Source organism: Spermophilus citellus, assembly GCF_964194105.1.
Source record: "Spermophilus citellus genome assembly, chromosome: 3".
NCBI lineage: Eukaryota > Metazoa > Chordata > Mammalia > Rodentia > Sciuridae > Spermophilus > Spermophilus citellus.
Window position 1 is genome coordinate 146,750,751 of NC_138184.1, and position 21,441 is coordinate 146,772,191.

The 21,441-nt window shown below is 37.1% G+C and overlaps 2 protein-coding genes and 1 long non-coding RNA gene across 3 annotated transcripts in view; 2 read left to right on the forward strand and 1 right to left on the reverse strand.

Annotated features, from left to right (window-relative positions):
* SPMIP4 (sperm microtubule inner protein 4) overlaps positions 1-17,191 on the forward strand; it is a gene marked incomplete at its 5' end in the record, with an annotated part of 33,952 nt that extends 16,761 nt beyond the window's left edge. Inside the window, 5 exons of the mRNA XM_081283650.1 lie at positions 2,895-3,076; positions 6,043-6,131; positions 10,185-10,359; positions 10,649-10,740; positions 14,440-17,191. Of these exons, the coding sequence (XP_081139776.1) occupies positions 2,895-3,076; positions 6,043-6,131; positions 10,185-10,359; positions 10,649-10,740; positions 14,440-15,264 (1,363 nt within the window). The 3' untranslated portion in view covers positions 15,265-17,191. The remainder of the gene's footprint in view (positions 1-2,894; positions 3,077-6,042; positions 6,132-10,184; positions 10,360-10,648; positions 10,741-14,439) is intronic.
* The window catches only part of LOC308643642, a 78,997-nt gene extending 61,674 nt beyond the window's left edge, over positions 1-17,323 (reverse strand). The window contains exon 1 of the long non-coding RNA XR_014020764.1: positions 17,185-17,323. This is a non-coding gene — a long non-coding RNA (uncharacterized lncRNA). The remainder of the gene's footprint in view (positions 1-17,184) is intronic.
* Positions 17,324-17,444: 121 nt separating this feature from the next.
* CYCS (cytochrome c, somatic) lies at positions 17,445-19,649 on the forward strand. Its single transcript, XM_081283652.1, has 3 exons — positions 17,445-17,593; positions 18,663-18,839; positions 18,938-19,649. Exons 2-3 carry the CDS (start codon positions 18,671-18,673, stop codon positions 19,084-19,086), a joined length of 318 nt encoding a protein of 105 aa, XP_081139778.1. The 5' UTR covers positions 17,445-17,593; positions 18,663-18,670; the 3' UTR covers positions 19,087-19,649.
* Positions 19,650-21,441: the final 1,792 nt, after the last annotated feature.

Sequence of the window (21,441 nt, forward strand, 5' to 3'; positions counted from 1 at the left end):
TCTGCATAGGGATAACCAGTTGTCTCAGCACCATTTGTTAAAAAGGCTGTCTTTTCTCCAGTATGTTTTGGGCACCTTTGTCAAGCAAGAATCAAATAACTACAGATGTGCTTCAGTTTGTCTCTGTGTCTTCTATTCTGTACTTTTGGTCTATATGTCTATTTTTATGATACCATACGTTTTCATTACAATAGCTCTTGGTATAATTTGAGGTCTGGTATTGTGATGCCTCCTGCTTCATTTTTCTTGCTAAGAACTGCTTTGGCTATTCTAGGTCTGTTATTTTTCCAAATGAATTTCATAACTGCTTTTCTAGTTCTGTGAAGAATGTCATTGGTATTTTGATGGGAATTCCATTGAATCTGTACATTGCCTTTGACAGTAGTATGGCTATCTTAATAATATTAATTCTGCGTATCTATGAATATGGGAGTTCTCTCCATTTTCTGAGGTCTTCTTTAGTTTCTTTCTTCAATGTTCTGTAGTTTTCATTGTAGAGGTCTTTCACCTCCTTAGTTAGATTTGTTCCTAGATACTTTATTTTTTAAGCTATTGTGAATGGAATTATTTTCCTGATTTCTTTCTCAGCAAATTCATTATTCATTGTTAATATATAGGAAAGCTACTGATTTTTGTATGTTGATTTTTGTAATCTGCTCCTTTGCCAAATTTGTTTAATTATCTTTAGGAGGCTTTTGATGGAGTTTTATTGGTCTTCTAGGTATAGGATCCAGAAATGGTTATAATGTGACTTCTTCCTTTCCCATTTTTATCCCTTTTATTTCCTTTCCTTGCCTAATTGTTCTGGCTAGGATTTCTAGAACTATATTAAATAGGAGTGGTGAGAGCAGACAATCTTGTCTTATTCCAGATTTTAAATGAAATGCTTTCAGTTTTTCCCCATTTACTAAGATGTTGGCTTTGGGTTTTTCATAAATAGTTTTATACAATGTTGAGGTAGGTTTCTTCTATGCTTTTATCATGAATGAGTGCTGAGTTTTGTCGAAGGCCTTCTCTGCAACTATTGAGATGACCAAGTGATTTCCGTCTTAATTCTATTTATGTGTGAATTACATTTATTGATTTGCATATGTTAAGCCATCCTTTCATCACTGTAATAAAACCAACTTGGCAGTGTGATGTACAGTTGTCTTAGTAGGTTGTTGAACATGATTGCTAAAGTATTTTTGCTTCTATGTTCATCAGGGATATTGGTCTGTAGTTTACTTTCCTTGATGTGTCCTTATCTGGTTTTGGTATGAGTATGATACAATATCCCTTACCAATCTTAACTGAAAATATTAAGCTGATATTGTAAAATTGTGTTTGAGCAAAGAACTACTGAAAAAGCTATTAAAATCAAGGTCTAGCTGAGCACAGTGACACATGCCTGTAATCCCAGCAGCTTGGGAAGCTGAGGCATGAAGATCGTGAGTTCAAAACCAGCTTCAGCAACTTAGCATGGCCCTTAGCAACTCATAAGACCTTGCCTCTAAATAAAACTAAATATAAAAAAGAACTGGGAATTTAGCTCAGTGGTGAAGCATCCCTGGGTTAAATCCCCAGTACTAAGCAAAAAAAAAAAAGAAAAAAAGAAATTGAGATTTAGGTTTTGAGGGGCTTTGTTTTGTTTTTGTTTTTTAAACAACTATGTGAAGAAACCTTGTTTTGGACTTTTCTAGTTTTGTTCATAAGAAGTATGAAAAGAAAAGTCCTTTTAGCTGGGCTATAATTATTATTGGATTCAAGATTATATTTGTAGCTTGATAAGCTTCAAAGTGGGAGGCTAGAAGTCCAAGATCAAGGTGTTGGCAGGATTGGTTCCTTCTTGGAGCTCTGAAAAAGAACCTGCTCCCTGTTTGGCACCTGGCTTCTGGTGGTTTGCTGGAGTCCTTGGTGTTCCTTGGCTTACAGATGTGTCACCCTAATCTCTCCCTTCATCTTCACATAGCATTCTTGTGTGCTCATCTGAGTCCAAGTTTCCCTTTTCATAAGGACACTAGGCTCACTGGATTAAGAACCCATTCTTCAGTATGATCCCCCCCTTAACTCATTATGTGAACAACAACCCTATTTCCAAATTAGAACCTACTATAATGCCTTTGGGGTTAGCACTTCAACATATGGATTTCGAGGAGAGATGCAATTCAACCCATAACATTGGTCTTTCTACAAAATTTTTCTACAAAATAACATTTTTCTATTCTGTAACCTTCCTGATCTCAATTTTCTTCTGGTTTAGACAGTGGTTTTTGTTGTTTTTTTTATTTTTTATTTTCCCTTAACCTCTGTCAGTACTCCAAATAATAGGAAAATTTTCACTGTGGCCTTTTTCTTTTTTTCCTTCAGTGATCTATTTTTGGCTTTTTCATTTCAAAACAGTTTGTGTACATAAATGGGCAGTATATTTTGTTAATCCATTACTTAAAGAAACAGATGCCTGGGTTGAAAGTTCAATCCAAGATGAGTGTATTACTGAACTAAATATCCAAAATTATTTCATAAAATAAAGAACATGGATCTTTTAAAACAGGAAACAGAAATTAAAAGCAACTAGAAATTCTTCCTACATCATCTGAAAACTAAAAATATCCACATTTTGCTTATATTATTACCCAGTTATGGAGATTATTCATGATAAAGAATTAAGTATGGTTTATTTTTAAAAATGAAACTTAGTTTTGTCTAGCAAAATTAAGAAAATTTCATAGGTCTTGGAAGATAGTCTACAGACTGCCAACTCCATGATTATAGGAACTTTATCTGGGTTACTGTCATCCTCAAGGATTAGAACACTATAAGCCATAACAAAGAGTCCCAATAAATATTTGATGATTAATTTTTTCACTGTACTTCTTTTTCTTCTGTTTTTTTATTTGCTCAATAAATCTTAGCGAAATCTGCTTACCATATCCAATTGATCACCCTTACCATACACACATCTCTCGTGGAGCCATGTTCCCGACCTTTACGTCACCTAAGGAGCTCTACAATGGTATTAAAGCCTGCACTCACCAGCCATTTGCTCCCATGGTGCCAACCAAGACCTATGATTCAACGATTTTGAAGACAAGAGGTAAAATGTGACTTAAAATTAAAACTATTGATTCTTATTATTATTGGAATTTATTCAATAATAAAATTAAAGCAAGAAGCCTGAAGGACTCAAAACACAGACATGTGACCCCTCAGTAGATTAGAAAAGTTTCACCCGACTGTGGATGCATCACACAATCATCAGGGACCCACTGCAGACCATTAAACCAGACTCTACAGGTACTTCTGATTCTTTTACTTCACAAATGCCTCCCATTGTAGAATCAGAAACCAGAAATATAGAATTGGTTGTCTTCATTCTATGTATGTTTTGTTTTCATTTCCTTCCTGCTCTTGTGGTTTAGCTTTAAAAAATTCCATCCTAGCCAAGCACAGTGGCGCACACTTGTAATCAAGCAGCTCCAGAGGCTGAGGCAGGAGGATTGAGAGTTCAAAACCAGCCTCAGTAAAAGCGAGACACTAAGCAACTCGGTGAGACCCTGTCTCTAAATGCAGTACAATATAGGGCTGAGGATTTAGCTCAGTGGTTGAGTGCCCCTGAGTTCAATCCCCAGTAGCAAAGAAAAAAAAAAAAATCCTGTCCTAGCTTAGATGATGAGCATAAGGGGCAAGGCAGAAGCAGTGATTAAATTGAAAGCTTAACATTTGAACTAAGACTCAGACACTAATTTATTCACATTCTCTTGACACCCTGGAGCATCTTTGTGGATGTATTTTATTAGAGAGGGCAGTAATCCTCTGGGACCCATCCTAGAGTCTCACCCACCCTAGACTCCTCAGTCTTTGCTGAGGAGATATACACATGAATGAAAGCAGATGACACCTCTGAATGTCTGAAAGATGCTAAAGAGAGGATAATAACAGAAAAGGCATGTAGTAGGAAAAATAAATACTTGTTGAGTTAATAATTTATGCTGTGGAGTAGATAAAACTCAAGAATTGTCCTATAACATTAATTGTCTTCTGTACATGAATATATTTGTACCAAAGTGCAAGGATCATCAATAACAACCTCAGCACCTTGTTAGCAGACAGGTATGTTTTGGGTTTTGAAAAAGTGTGTAGCAGAGGACTTAAGAGCAGACTTTTCTTTTCTCTCCATACTAAGGGTTGAACCCAGAACCTTACACATGCTAGGCAAGTACTCTACCACTGAACTACACTCCCAGTCCAGAGGCAAGGACTCTGGAGTCAGAGTATAGGCATAAAATTCTGCCCTTACTATTTACTGTGGACTATAGTGGTGTTTCTTAACTTCCGTCTTCACTTCTCAATCTCTAAAATGGGAGTATTAGTGCCAACTTCATAGACAACAAAGATAAGTGTTAACAGTTTGTTTGCTTTCATATAGTGACTCCAGTGTGTGTTCACCATGATGAAATTTTACATTACCTCTCAGACCAGTCAGTATTGATAAGAGGCAGTACAAACTGATTCTTCTAGAACATTTGTCTGTTTGGTGCTGAGGCTATGCTTAGTTATATTGGGAGAGTGAGATGAGTGAGTGCTGTGCAAAGAAACCCAAGATATGTATCTAAACAACTGAAAGTTTATAATTGTGTTAGGGAAACTATCAAAATTAATTCATTATTTTCAGTCCTTAATTAGATAATTTCTGAAGTTATATTTAGTACATAGTTAGCAAGAAGTCACAGAAATATGTGTTGAACTCATAAAAACACCTTTCAGGGACTAAAGAAACAAGTTGCCTTCTTCATATTCTGCTCTTCTAAGCATCTACCTCTAGGATGGGTCCCAGAGGATTACTCTTAGGGACTTTAAGATGAATCTGTTAATAAGTATAAAAAGATCTTTCCATGAACTAGTACTATATTGGATTTCTAATATTCCACTTATTTTAACCTTTTATTATAAATAAATAGTATGTAGGGTAAGAGTACATGCTCTAGAATCAGATTGCCTGAGTTTGAATTCCATCTACTAGTGCTATGAACTTGCATACATTGCTTATTCTCTCTGTGCCTCAGTTTCTTTATTCACTGACATGGGAATAATAGTATCTTTCTCATAATAATTTTATGAGAAATGCATGTGATGGTATATTAAAAACAGTACAGTGGCTGGTGCTTTGGAAGTGTTCAATAAATGCCAGCCTTTGTTCTTGTTATATATTAGAATGGAGCTAGGAATGGTGGTGCATGTCTATAACTCCAGCTATTCAGGAAGATGAGGCAAGAGGATCACAAGGTCATGGCCAGCCTGGGCAAATTAGACCCTGCTCAAAATAATATGGGCTGGGGATGTAGCTCAGTGATAGACTGCTTGCCTAGCATGTACAAAGCCCTGGGCTCAAAATCCCCAGTACCATAAGGAAAAAATAATAATAATGGATATTCAGAATATTCTTTAGCTTGAAATTTAAAATGAGAACAGAGGCAGCCATGCTGTGTTTGGTAATGCTTATTAAATACAAAACAAGACCTAAGAAGCTGTATTCTTTAAAATGTTCTCTTTTATTACCTTTTTGGTAAGCAAGTACAATCCCATTAAAAAATAATAATAATAACCTTTCTATATTTGGGTAAAGAAGAGCCAAAACAGATAGTAAAGAAATTTATCTGTGGAGCCTCCAGACACCAGAAAGAAGATCCAGGAAGATTTATTATGTACCTAAGGATTTTGCTTGTTAAGTATAAGTGCCCTCTATCACTGCTGAGAACGCTAAGATTAGAGACTCATTCTCACTCTGGTCCACATGCTGCCCATATAAAGGCTCAAGAATTAAAGGGTAGGCTGCATCTTGAAAGTTATAAGAAGGGGCTAAGAGTGTAGCCCTTAGTATATGCAAGGCCTTGAGTTCAATCCCCAGCACCAATATTTTTAAAAGTTATACTGTATAGCTATAATATACACCAGAATTCATCTCTAATCTATATTGTTTCTATTTATTTCCTCCATAAACCCATTAGTTAAAAGGCTGTTCTTAATTATTCAGGATAACAGTGCTTTTCTTGAAAATTTCAGGTAATCCTTACAGATACGAACTGCTTGATTTTCCCACGGATTCAAAGAAGAAATCATTGGTGTGGCCAGGTCAGGATGTGTATTATGATGTGAGTTATCTTTCAAAATGTGTGTTTTAAGAGAAAGTACAATATATTTTTACCCAATAGTTTCTAAAACTCAAAAAGACAGATTGTTTTATTTTCTATTTAGGTGAAACTTTTGAGATTTTTGACTATGGTTCACATTTTTCAATTTTATTAGCTGATTTCACATACTTTGGTTAGTTAATGGAACATTTCCACAGTTATAAAACAAAAAAGTTCCCCTCAGAAATATGGTAGGGAAGAACTGTTTCACAGCCTTAATCCTGTTTTTAAATTCTTATAATTCATAATGTATCAAGTTATTCCAAATATGCATAGAGTAAATGAGAGACTTTCAGAAAGATTTATGAGCTGTCATTGTCCCCATCATTATTAGTGCATTTATATTAAGTCTAAAACAAAATAAAACTAAAACAAGAGCTACCATTTATTGAGAAATTGCTATACATTAAGTAATTTAGATGTACTTTAATTCTTATAAAAATCTCATAAAATTAATATTATCAAGTCCATTTTATAGATAAGGAAACTGAGGCTCAGAGTTTGAGACAAGGTCATGATCACAGAAGTCAGGTTTGTAATCTATGCTGTTAACTTCTGTTCCTTAACTGGCTTCACCCACATCCATTAGATAATTCCTCTGAGAAAGTAACCCATAGCAAGAATGCCTGTTCAAAGACTTGTAACTCATATTTGTGAGCTAATAGTCTTCTCTCTCCTCCTATTTCATCCTATGCCCCAAGGGAAGAGAAAAGACACAAATAACCTGATAAACAGGTCCTAACATGTGTCACCTAGCTGCAAAAGAGAAAACTCTAGAAACTGTACTTTAGTATTTTTTCCATCCAAGCCAATAAAAAAATATGTATAATGTATTAGTAGAGTGTGAATTTTAAAGAGGCTCAGCTCATGGCTCTACCTTATCAGCTCTGTGACCTGGGTAATATATTTAATCCTTTAGTACCTCAATTTCCCAACAAATAAAATAGGAATGATAATAAAACTGTTGTCCTGAGAATGAAATTCATATAAAAGTACCTAGCACCATATTAATACTAGCTCATAATAAATTTTAACAGCTATCAGCATTATTATTCCAATGATTATAAAACTTGGTTGACCTAGCAACATTAAGAAACAGATAACTTTGGAAAGAAGAATGTTCTAAATAATAAATAAGATGGCTTATAATAAATAAGATGGCTTAACCTTTTAAAATTTAAGTACTAGGGCTTATTTTTATTTATTTAATGCTTTTATTAGTGCATTATGATTATATGTAATAGTAATAGTTACACTATGATTATATGTAACCCTACTATTACATATAATCATAATGCACTATCCTCATTTCTGGGGTATTTGTCTTTCCAGAGAGTCCCCATAATCCAAACTCATTCTCAGCTGGACATAATGAATTTGGTGAGCATGCATGCACCTCCTTTGGAAACGTCTCATCTTATCAAATCATGAGATGTCCACAAGTGTACCTCTCCATTCCCTCCACCACTCTAGGCTCTACATCTCACCTGCTCAGCCCCAGCAACATCCATGGTATCCAGAATGAGAAAAAAACATGGCACCCTCACTGTGTCCCCATCAACCATGCTCCCCATCTTCTATCTTGCACCTCCATATTTCCACCATTCCATCTCAGGCAGTACTCTTCCCTAACTGCATGGTTTTCTGTTATTTTAATGGTGATATGTGGAGTTTTGGAGATGACACAAAGACATTGGAACCTTGTACACAGTTTTGCATCTAATACTTAATAAACATTTAATGAATAAGTTAAAAGCTACATATATTTCACAGGCTATGCTAGAAATGTAACCACAGTTTGTATAGTTATATTCCTTTAATTCATATTCAAATTCATATCCTCTAATTCCATATTCAAAACAATTAACTCCTTTTTATAGACTGGAAAGCCTAGAAACTCAAATGTCAGGAATTGGAATTCTTTCCTTGTATTTACCTCCATATCAGAAACAAACTCTGCCCTCAGATTGGTGTACTTAACCAATGAATACCTATTGTGTGAATGACTGCTACCAGCTCCTCTCTCATTACCCTCTCTGAATAAAATCACCTTCACATTTTAAATATTGACCAGCTCCTCACCCTCATGTGTTTCCTGGCTCTTAAACTATGACCAAAATACTACAGGCTGAAGTTCACATTTCCCATTTTCTTTTCTGAGCCCTAGACTGCATTTCAATAGATCACTGCTATTATTTCAACCAGTATAAGACATAAGATTAATCTAGCCCCTTAGAACAATTTTGGAAAAATTTCCTTCTTATTTGCAAGTAAGCTAGCACTGCAAATAACGAAAAAGATAAAGAGAACAAAGAAGGCATTCTTTAACCCTGAAAAAACAAAGTCACATTTTGGTTAAAGGTTTAATAGAGGTAGGCATTTCATAATTCTTGAGGCAACTTTCAGGTACCTTTTCCCATGAGTACTCTACTATGTAAAATGGGGATCACTTCAACCTTACAGAGTTGTAGCAGCAGCAACACGTTTAGGATCTAGAAAGTTAGAGAGCTCCACACCTCAGGGGGCCTGACTCTGGCCCTTCTCTAGTTGTGCATTTCCCTAGGAAACAGGGAGTCTATATGGGGCCAAGAGGATATGTCCACGGGAGCCCATGCTCCTCTGACCCACTCCAGAACATGTTCTTGAACCTCAAAATTCCCTGACCAAATGGCTTTGAACCCAGTCCCAGGTCCTCCTGAGGATTCTTCCTCCCAAGGAGGAAGGACTAATCCTCCCAAGGGTTAACAGTGTTCCTGAGCTAGTATATTCATCAAGACCAAAGGGGTAACCAGAGATGGCTGTTGACTGGAAGTAGGAATGATTGGAGGATGGAGCCAGTAGAAAAGAACAGTGAGGGGTGCTGAGGCCAGAGGCAGCAGTTGGCTCTTCCTGAGTCGCCATTTAGTGATATAAATTAGAACCTGGTTTTCCAGGTTGTTATAAAGGTATTCTGTCTGAGCAAAAGAATGAAACATATTTTATTATCAGCTTACTTGCTGACTTAAACTATTTAGACAAATGTAATATGGACTTCCAATTGTACTTCAGCTCAAGGTTCTGCAAATGTTAAAGGAGGGCTTGGCTGTAGGATACAGCCACCTATACCTCTGCTCCTACTGTTTCAATTCTAAATTGTCATTCAAAGTTCAGTTTTTGTGGTATGACAGAAGGGCTCCAGTTTTTGTGGTATGACAGAAGGGCTCCTCCTTCCCATCCCACTCCCTACCCTGCTTCTTGATTCAGCTGGAATCAATCTCTCCCTTCTCTGAACTTCAAAATCATTTTGTTTTAATTTCTTTTATAGCAAAGAGCTACTTACACTCATTTGTGTTCATACCTTATATCCTCTACTAGCCAATATACTCATGGATGGCTGGATTTATTTCTGACCTGTCCTTATTTCCTGCCACTATTGTGTACACATAGGTGCTCAATAAATATTAACAAAGTATCATCAATCTAAGAAAAGATGAATTTCTAAGTAACCAGAAAGACTTCAATGAAACTCATTCAATCATGTTTACATGCATACCTCTTTTAAAAAATACAAAAACTCATGTGTCTGAAGAATGAAAATTGTATTTGCATTTGAGTGACTTAACCTTCTCAAAAAGTCATAAAAGTTATCTTATGGTTTCATGTCAGGCAGGGAAGGAAAAATAGAAGCCACACAATTTTGGCTAATCTCAGCCAAAAGAGTACCTTAGAACCTTTTGTATCTCTAACAGATTTCATTGGCTGTAGAATATCCAGGAGCATTTCTCTAATATAAGTTCTCAGAAGCTTTTAGAAAAGACCTTATCATTTTGTTACTTTAAAAAAAAAACTCTCAATTATGGTGAATATAAGGAAAAAGCCACCATACCTAGCTTGAGAATTAGTAATTAATGAATTTTTTAAAAGCATCTAGCTTCATCCTAGAATTTCCTTTGTCCCTTTCCTGCAGAAATAGTGAGTCCATCCTTACTCTACTAGATGACAATAACAGCAATAATCTTTATGTTCATATTCTAGATTCCTAAATGTGCAGAGAAAAATAAGCCAACATTCTACCCAAAACCACCTAAAACTTTCGCTCCCAACACTTCTTTAAATACATGGGATGTTCTTAAGTCCATAAAAGAAGCCAACATACGAAGAAATCTTGAAAGGTCCCATTGGATCTCTTCATACAATCATGATTTTACAGGTATGAGTCACATTAATACAAGTAAAAAATGAGAACAAAATTGGGATATTCAACAAATGCTATTACACATTTTCATCTTCTTATATTTCCTGTTTCTCAATATAAGCACCAATATTAATTAAGAGGGGTGGTAAGTTTCTCTTAACGGGTAGCTGGGAGAGGTAGGACTGGTTTCCATTTGATTGGTTCTAATTATATTATTAAGGAGATGGGATGTATCTATGTAGGGTAATTTAATTATCATTCTTCGTTTACTCTACCAAAATAATAAGATACTGTTTCCACTAAGGTCTGGGACCCATGAACCCCCTTGAACTGGATGATTACCACGAAAAGGAGGTAGCAGAATTAACTGGACAGAAAGGATTTGACCCACAGCCTGTAAGTAATTGCAATCAACTCTGTTATTTAAAGGGAGAATATCCAGTGTTGATATCCTTCCTGCTTTGCCCACTTTTTATATCTGTCATGAGTACTGGTGCCCAACCTAGCAAAGAGAAAATTTAATTTTAGAAGTTAATTCTGAACTGTTTGGAACTGATTTGAACACCCTTTTGTACTCTTTGGAAAAACAGTTTCTTTTCTTCTTACCAGTGCTATTTTTTAACAGATTTTCTACTATGCTACTATTGGCTTAAAAAAGAATAGAGCCTAGCTAGTAATTCAATGAGATTCTTAATAAATTGGATCTTTGCACATTTGTATATCTTGTACATTATCATTGCTTTTAAAGAGATTAAAAACTTCTTCATGATATTCACAATAATTGAGAGTTGGCTGAATTACAATCAAAAACCAATAAATTCTCTGCCTATATCAATAGAGACTTCTTAGTTGATTATGTGAAATGGCCTGGAAGAAATGATCAAGCCCTTTCATAACAGAAGGTATAATCTGTTGACTTTATTACATAAATAAAGTGAAATTACTTATTAGTATGCATATATGTGGTTTTATTTTAGAACTTAATTTTTCCCCTCTGGCTACAAATTTTAAAAACAAAATGTTATCAAACATGTCAACTATGGAAGACACATAAAAGATGACTATTAGATTATTTCAGTATGAACTCTAGACTAAGATGCACATATTCAAGTTACATTAGCTTCAGCATTTACCACAGTGATGTAAAATCATAACACCAGAAATAGGTCTGTACACTGTTTTATCATTCACCAAATGGTTTTTAATTGTCTTGATTTTTATCTTGTGATGTGCATTCTCTGTGGCTAGAAAATATACATATACTCTGACACTATCAGGTGTGTTCAACAACTGTCCATATTTCCACATGACCCTGTAGGGTTTAGCCCCTCAACAAGCAACTTTATCATTTTTACAGAGAAACACTTGTACACAAAGGATGTTTGTGAAGTATATTGAGCACAAAATGTGCAGATAAATCATAACAAGATAAAATATACATAAAATCATTTGAAGTTTAAAACAGTTTCAGTGAAAATTGCTGTCTTATGACTGAATGTAAACAACAGACTCTGGGAAAGCTTGTTTTAGACACAGATATGAACTTTTTTTGACAGAATAAAATATTGGTAATAAAAACTGCTTGTGCATAAGGGATACTGTCAGTTTCATATAAGCCCTATCCTGCTTTTAATGACAAATTTAACAAAGCATGTAGAGCTGGAATTTTTCCTTTCTTCATCGTATATTTACTCAAGCTGGGCACAGTGGCACAAGCCTGTAATCCCAACAGCTCAGGAGGCTGAGGCAGGAATACTGTGAGTTCAAAGCCAGCCTCAGCAAAAGGTGAGGCGCTAAGCAACTCAGTGAGACCCTATCTCCAAAGAAAAATACAAAATAGGGCTGGGAATGTGGCTCAGTGGTCAAGTGCTCCTGTGTTCAATCCCCCTGTCCCCCTAAAATACCACAGTATATTTACTCAAAGTTGGTCAGCTAAAAGTTAAAAAAAAAAAAAAAAGTTAGTGACCCAGTATGACAATTCCTCCAACTATAAGCATATTTGTTTCAAAAGCCCATTCTTTAAGTCCAAGATACAGTTATTATTTTCTCAACATTCTCATTCTATTCTCTCTCCTATCAATTCCATCATCATACATAAAGTCTTTATTTTTTAAAATATTTTTTGTTGTACATGGACAGACTATCTTTATTTTTATGTGGTATTGAGGATCGAACCCAGTGCCTCACTCATGTGAGGCAAGTGCTCTACCACTGAGCTACAACCCCAGCCCTACAGTCTTTATTTTTTTCATTATATTACTATAAAATTTTTTCAACCATACAGAAAAGTTTAATAATTTTAGTTAATATCCATATACTTACTATGTAAATTCTATCATTAATACTTTAGTATACTTGTTCTATCACAATTTAATTTACCCACCTTTCCATACCTCTAGCCATCCAGCAATATACTTTATTATTTTTAACATGCTTTTACAGACATTAGTATACTTTACAGATATTAGTATACTTTACCCCTAAACATTTGACAGGCATATCATTAACCAGATTTCAGTATTTGTTTGCAGTTTTTTTCTTTGAAAGTGAAATATATGTTAGTTGAAATTTCACCAATCTAGATTACACATTTACTGAGTTATGACAAATGCATATACCTTTGTAATCCAAGCTCCTATCATAATATAGAAAACTATCATCATTCCAGAAAATTCCTTCATGTCCTTCCCAGTCAACTCTTCCTTCTTCCTGCCACCCGACACATCTCTATTAATGTCACTTAGAATATACTCCCTACTTTTGAAGTTACTACTATGACTGAGTTCATAATATTTATAACACATCTCAAAAAGAATCATAGACTTTTTAACACATTTCAAAAATAAGCACAGATAGACTGGGGTGTACAGTGACAAAGCATGGATAAGGGAGCTGGGGATGTGGCTCAAGCGGTAGCGCGCTCGCCTGGCATGCGTGCGGCCCGGGTTCGATCCTCAGCACCACATACAAAGATGTTGTGTCCGCCAAATACTAAAAAATAAATATTAAAATTCTCTCTCTCTCTCTCTCCCTCTCTCACTTTCTTAAAAAAAAAAAAAAAAAAGCATGGATAAGATGCTGGGTTCAAACCCCCAGCATCAATAAATAAATAAGCAAGCACAATCATAACACCTCAGACCAGTGCTTCTCAAAGCACAACAGAGATGCTTGTTAAAAATGCAGGTTCATGGGCTGGGTGTTTAGCTCAATAGTAGAGCATGTGCTTAACATGTCTAAGGCCCTAAGTTCAATCCCCAGCACTTCCTCCGCAAAAAAATTCAGATTCCTAAGTCCCACTGTAGACCTTCTGAATTATAATTTTAAAAGGTCCAGGTTAGGAATTTCATTTTCTGCCATCTTTGAAGGTAATTCTTGCATGGGCTCTTCCTCGTCCAGCGAGGAGGTCCACGGAACAGGGTAGAGGAGAGTATAGCTGCAGAGTAGCTATTCAAGACCTCCAGAGACCAAGCAGGAAGCAGGTCTGATTTTATTGCGCAGTTACCACGTATATGTACTCGGGCAGAAGCTAAGCAGATTACAGGCTGCCACCAATGCAATTTATGCTAACTGCCCTTGCAGCGACCAGTTGAGGAATGAGCCATAGAGCAAGCACAGGGAGTGCAATACATGGTCTTGTACCCAGGGCTGTGCTATGGGGTAAGCAGCCTGCCGCTCACATGCCTAGCACAAGGGGAGTGGCCTGTCACTCAGATGCCCTTAAAGTATGCCATGTATGCAATACTCCAGGCACTTGTCCCCACAGTTTTATTTAGAGACAGGGTCTCACTTAGTTACTTAGTGCCTCACTGTTGCTGAAGCTGGCTTTGAACTCGCTATCCTCCTGCCTTAGCCTCCGAAGCCACTAGGATTACCGGTGTGTGCAACTACGGCTTCAATGCCATTTTTTCTTGAGAAAAAGGAAAAAGAAGTTTTATTCCTTTGCAGATATCTTTAAATATATCTTAAAATTTTTTGCAATGTGCACTCCTACACCTATCTCACTTTTACACAATAGAAATTGGAATGAGTGTTTACCTGCCACTTATTAATATTTATCAAGCAATTAATTTTCTTCTTTCTCTTCCATCACTACAGCAAGAAAAATTCCACTCTATTTTAAAACCCTCCAGACCCTTGGAAGGGCGAATCGCCCGACTTACTCAGAATCGACGTCCTCTGGAGGCTGTTATCCAGCAAAGTCCACGTTCCTGTCCAGATTGTACCCCTAATGTTTTGTGTACTTTTCATACCTTTATACCCAGTTCTGTAGAAATGATGGCACTAAGTGATAATATACCAGCTGGAGTGACCCATAAAAACCAGGATATTGAAGAGAAGATCAAGGAAGAACAAAGCTTACTCTCTAACTACTCACTCAAACCTTCTTACTCAACAAAGGATCTGACTAGCATTTATGACATAAAACCATTTCCAAAAATCACAGATACTAAAAAGACAGAAGATTTGTACTGGAGACAGCTGTCATCAAAACCCCGACCTATATCTTACTGTAAATCAAGCGAATACATTCCCTATGAACACTCTAAATCTACCCTACACAATCCATATAATATATGTAGAAACCGGGTTAGCTTTGCTAAACCTAGTCTTTTACAAACCAAACCAGACATGGAAATAATCAATTTAGAACATAAATATTTAGGTAAGCCAGAAGAACAGCTGGGCTTGAACATGGAAAAAAATGAAGAAATAAGATCTATTCTGGGTTGGATTCCTAAAGCTGGAGTGACCAAGCCTCAGACCAACCTTCTGGATCTTAAGAACTCTTTCTCAAAAACTGGTGCACAAAAACGTTTCTATAAATCAATTCTAGACGACCATAAAGACCTTAGGGATAAGGTGAATTCAGGGATGAAACACCAATTCTATGGCCATAATTCCTATGATTTCTATAATTGAGGTATTCCTTCTTCCCTTCAAAACCCAGCCTCTTGCAAGAAGAAAAAATATTACAGAAATTCCTTCATTTTGCTGGCATATGTTTCTAGAGTAAGCCATAATGACCTCATTAAAGAGGTTTATGTTTTCAGGAATTTAAGTTAGGACCTAGTCAGAGGAACCAAAAAAAGGTGATGTTTGATGTCTTGAAAAGTTTTGAGTAATTTGGCAATAAAACATTACTACCAGAAAAATGTATACTCCAGCCTCATCTTCAAATTATACTCTAAAGAAGTTTTCCAAAATTTCATGAAAAGCAATGTGTACAACAAAGTTTACATCATCGTTTTACAGAAAGTACAAATTTGAAAAAACTCAAATTCTCAAGAATTGAGAAATGATTATACAATCTGTTGTACCTTAATAAAATAAATGTGAATCCTGTCCTTTTATGTAAATGTTTGCACAAAATACTTTTTCCAGTTCCACCAGAGGAACTGGTATCTATGGCAGTTGTAGCTTTATAAAATGTATTTCCTAAGTCTTAAAAGTTGAAATTACTCCTTGATCAATGGACTGCAGAATGGATGTTATGTAAGCCAGCATAAAAACATTACCCTTATTGTACATCTCCATCAGAGCTCTTAGGTAAGCAGGTACATTGTTAATAAGGAGTAATTTTTTGAAAGAAAAAAAACTTTTGAACAATTAAGTCTCAATAATGGGCTTAAAATATTCACTAAACCATCTTGTAAACACATGCTGTCATCCAGGCTTTGCTGTTCCTCTCAGAGAGCACAGTTGATTTAGTATAATTCTAAAGGACTCTAGGATTTTTGGAATAGCAAATGAGTATATGCTTCAACTTAAAATCACCAGCTGTATTTTCTCCCCTACCAAAAGAGTTGTCCTGTCTTGAAGCTTTGAAGCGAGGCATTGATTTCTCCCAACCTAGATAGCCTCACCTTCCAATGTAAGAATGTTTCATCTACTCTAGAAAGCAGTTGTTTATTGTAGACAGCTTAATCAAGTAATTTACTAGAAGTTCTAAATGACTTGCTTCTACATCAGCACTTGCTACTTCACTTTGCAATTTTATTTTATGAAGATGGCTTATTTCCTTAAACCTCATGAACCAACTTCTGTCAATTTCAAATTTTCTTCTGCACCTTTCTCATCTCTCTTATCCTTAACAAAATCGTAAAGAGAGTTAGGGCTTTCATTTGGATTAGGCTTTGGCTTAAGGGAATGTTATGGCTGGTTTGATCTTCTATCCAGACCACTACAACTTTCTCCACATCCGCAATAAGATAAAAAAAACATTTGGCTAAATCAAAGTAGAAGTAGATAGAATTCAGGAAATTAATCAGAAACTGGGGGCTGAATTTGAGGGACGAAGAAGTCAAAACGTGACGTCCCAGTGACAGAAATGCATGTCAGGAAAGGGAGCTAGGTTTGAAGTGTAACTCGAAGCAGTGATAATAAAACCTGCATTTCTAATATTACCAGAAGGGATGCAATCCTTTAGACTTCACAGAACACTCTAAATCACCTAAAATCGTGTTTCTTTCTAAATGCTTGCCTGCACACCCGTCTGCACAGAGACGCGAAGGGAAGGAGGAGACTTTAGAAGAAAAAGAAGCGGCAGGCATGGGGCCAGAGCGATCACCCGCAACTGCAGCACCTTCCCCAGTCTTGGGAGTGAAGGCAAAAAAAGAAAATGGTCACAAGCTCTTGTCAAATAACTCCTGGTTCCTTGTTCATGGTATCCATCGAGGTGCTGCTGGCACCAGCGGTGGAAATACGACCCAGCCTGGGTAAAGGTCGCCAGCTGACCGGATGGTAGACCTTTAAGTGTGTCAAAGTTAGGGCGACTCCCTCTGGACGCAGATCGAACGATCCCCTCAAAGATATTACAACCTTGCTCTGGAGAATTGATACCTTAGCCGTTTAACTTCCTCAAGCCAAAAGTCTCCGCTCCACCCTCCACGCCAGCACACGCAGGCGCGCAGAGGCTGGGAGTGACGTCAGCCCCTCCCAGCACCGCCTCGAAGTCCAACATGAGAGGCCTGGAGAAAAAGGGCATCCACGCGACACATCCTACCCTGCTAGCTGGTAAGCGCGCGCACGTTGCTGCCTGACCCTGGACGCCATAGCCAATGAGGCTCCGTAACGTCACCGCGTATGAGCCGGCTCGGCCTCACGTCAGGCCGCGGGGAGATGGAGCGAGTGCGGTTGCACTGACACCGGTACATAGGCGCAGACCGGCGTGTCCTTGGGTTAGAGAGTGGGACGTCCGGCTTCTGATCGGGATCCTTCTTTGCTTCTTTGCGCTAGCCACGAAAGAACGGTGAGCACGAGGCGTAGAAACTGCAGCAGGTGGGAGAAAAAGCTGTGAGAGGCGCGCACAAGCGTGGGAGCACGCGGGCGGACGCGAAGCCGATGCCAGGGTCTCGGAGTGGAGCTAGCGCGGGGTCGGCTGGGCTGGGACTGGGCAACCGACACCGGATGTCTTGAGATGGAGCAGAGCCGTAACTAGGTAGAAGTCTGGACCCGGTGGAGAATTGGAGGCGGTTTGGATGCCGATTGGACAAAGATGCGGTCCCCGGGTTGCCATCGCCCAGGGCCTGTTGAAGTGATCGGCAACAATTCCTCCCGGAGGGCAGGAGCGTTGGCAGCGCTTCAGGTTCTCCTTCAGAGAGCCAAAGCTGTCGCTCTTATGCCAAGGAGTCAAATTTTTCCCCCCTGGGCCATGTGTCATTCCTCCTGTTAAGCGTTCGGACATCTCAAAAGGATGTTGCACCAGTCTCCTTGAAACTGATCTGAGTGAGTGACCTCGTGGTCACCCTCGGGATCTCAGAGGTGGAGGTGGGAATATCCCTGTCCCAGCCTTTCCTTGTCCTCTCAAACCACAGCAGTGCAAGTGAAGTGAGTTAAGCTAGACGTGTTAAGGCAGAAAGAGCTGAGACCGCCCCCCCCCCCCAATACCTTTTAAAAATTAACGGGTTTTGCCTTATCTTCAAAGAGAAGTGCCTGTAAGTTGTAGCACAAATAAGTAATTGGGTCTTTGTAAAGTTGGGATTTTAGTGGTTTCAGTTTAATGCAGTTCAGCTTCAGATTTGTGACTTTTTGACCTTGACCTCATCTTTTGAAACTGAATTTTGAGCTAGGTTCCCACTTCTCTTAATTGGGTTTAACCTTCTGTCTCATACATACAAATATATATTTTAAGGAGATTCTCCTATATAGTAATTGTTTTGCTACTGAAGAGTTTTGCAAATGTACTAAATAAAGTAAAATGGGTCCTGGTACTTAGTGTCATAGATTAGCAGTTGAGTGGAGTGATCATTGGTTTCCACCGTGTTATTCCTTAGGGAAAACAATTTTCTGTATTACTGTTGGGTCTTTCATTTTTTTAGAATTAAAAATGGGTGATGTTGAGAAAGGCAAGAAGATTTTTGTTCAGAAGTGTGCCCAATGCCACACGGTGGAAAAGGGAGGCAAGCACAAGACTGGGCCAAATCTCCATGGTCTGTTTGGGCGGAAGACAGGTCAGGCTGCTGGATTCTCTTATACAGATGCCAACAAGAACAAAGGTAAGAGAAGGACTGTTGTTAAATAACAGCACAAATTGCATGAATGTACTCTTATTTGGAGTATCAATTATTTAACCAATGCATCCCTTTTTGTTTAGGCATCACCTGGGGAGAGGATACACTGATGGAGTATTTGGAGAATCCCAAAAAGTACATCCCTGGAACAAAAATGATCTTCGCTGGCATTAAGAAGAAGGGAGAAAGGGCAGACCTAATAGCTTACCTCAAAAAAGCCACTAATGAGTAATAGCTACTGCCTTATTTATTACCAAACAGAAATGTCTCTTGGCTTTTTTATGTGCACCATAATTTAATTGATGTGATACACCAGAAATCAGATCATGAATGACTGACAAAATTATTTTTGTTGGACAATCCTGATTTAAGTAAAACTTACTTGTAGTTAAATTAATATTTTGGTTATATTCCCACTTCAGTAAATTATATCACTGTTTCCCCTTTTTAAAGTTGTGGTTGGACTTAATTAGTAATGTTCAGTATTTCACAAAAATGGTGAGTGACATCTGAAAACTGGTTTTATATTTAGTTTTATAGAACATTATGTGAATATGTTTAAAATAAGGGGGAAATCCCTTCACTCTCAGAACCGAGCATGATTCACATTTGTTTCAATTTGTGTTCATTAGCCTATTAAATGTTGAAGATAAGGAAGCAGTGTCTACTTTATATTTTTGTTGACCATGCCAATTTAATTAGAATTCCCTATATCTAAAATGCTGTTCTTTCCTTATGGGAAGGCATTTTTAGTGTGGTTTATGTATGATATTAAATAAAGAATATTTAACACTTCTCAAATTTAAAGTTGATCTATAAGTTAAGATGCTTTTTAAGTCAGCATAATACAATAACAAGTTAGACCTTACTTTTTAATTCTTTATTTTCTAAGACTAAGTTATCATTCAGGATTGTTTTTAAACAACTATTCAGAAACAATACTATGGAACATCTAGGTGGTTGGTAGTGGTGCTTTTTGCCAACTTATTAGATGAAAAGATTAAGGTAAAAGAGATATACCCATCAATACAAATTTGTAAAATATGTTACCATAAGATTTAAGATAATTAAAAACAATCACAGATCATGGTTTTTTGATTGTGCTTGATTTAATGACTAATGCCAAAACTATAATGGTTAAAAAGTACATAACCCTGAATGTCAGTGCAGCAGTGGTTGCTAGTTAAGTACTTTCTTAACTTGGTCCTCTAGGACAACCTGAACTAAAAACAACATATTGCTAATTCATTCCTAGAGTTTCCTTGAGTGGAAAGTAAATTGCCAAACATGAATAGAGGAGTGCTTCTGGTCATGGTTTTGACAGTGAATGATAGTGAATAATTAACACATTATATTATTTTGTACACAATCTGCCATACATACTTAAGAGTAGTCCTTGGAAATTTTATTGAAGATGGTGAACTTAAAGCCATAAAAAAACACAAGGGAAATAAATCTATGCAGGTAGAAATTAGAATCGTGATTTTGTGGAACACTGAGGAACCTGAGAAAGAGGGTCTCATCTGTGATTTCAAAGGCATTAGGAATGATTAAATAGGCCTCTAAAGCTTGACAAAGTACTTTGAAAGTTTGAATCTTTATTCATAGAAGAAATGCAAGTAAGTCAGTTTGAAAACATGGAGAAACAATTTGGGAAGTCTTGAGACACAGTATAGCATTTAGCTTACAAAGGACAGTTAATAGACCTTTCATCTTGGTCAGTTTTACAAATTCAGAAATTATTTAATCCAGAAGTGAAGCTAGTGATTTAGCCACTATCAAATTGAAAAATGCTGGTTAATTCATATAAAGATGTACCTTTCTTGAGAGCTTAAAGTATTCTTATTTCTGTTTTCAGCTAAGGCCTACATTGACACATTGTACTTGCCATGTTCTAGGCCAGTTAAAGTCAACTAAAACACCCTAAAGATTTAGAGTGTAAATGATAAAGTAATTAAAGCTAAAAGAAATATATATTTCTCAGGAAAAAAAAAGAAACTGGGGCAAAAACCTAGAACTCTTAATTGCATATCTAGTCCATTGTAGGTGGCTAGGTTAGTGGTATCAAAAGTGAAAGCCAGATATATTTAAGGAGTATTCCAAGTGCTACCCACACTCTGGGTTTTGTCTAGAACAGCACTACCCAATAGACCTTCCTGTAAAGATGGTTGTCTTCTAGACTTGTGTGTCCACTAATAACAGCATGTGGTTATCAACCCCTTGAAATATGGGGGGGGGGGGGGGTTGTGACTGTAGAAGTGAATTTTTAATTTTATCCAAATAATTAATTTTCCACAGCCACAAATATCTAGTGACCACTGTAATGAAAGTGCTTCTCCCTTAATCTAGGATTCTTGCAAATACATTATAATGTACCTCTGAACACTGATTCCAGTACCTTATTCTTTAAACTTACTATGCTCACCTCTATGAACTTACCATGGTTTACCTATTCTATTCATTGGCTGGCAATTCATTTTAGATAGGTGGCTCTCTGGTGGTGGCTGAGATAAGCTTTTGTGTCATCATTTTCCTGCACTTCCAATTTTGTTTTTATAGACATTGTATGTATTCACTTTAACCACTG

Excerpts from the sequence above, each read along its gene's own strand:
- CYCS (XM_081283652.1), top strand. The coding sequence starts at position 18,671 with ATGGGTGATGTTGAGAAAGGCAAGAAGATTTTTGTTCAGAAGTGTGCC. Across the intron at positions 18,840-18,937 it reads AGATGCCAACAAGAACAAAG|GCATCACCTGGGGAGAGGAT; the intron begins GTAAGAGAAGGA and ends CTTTTTGTTTAG.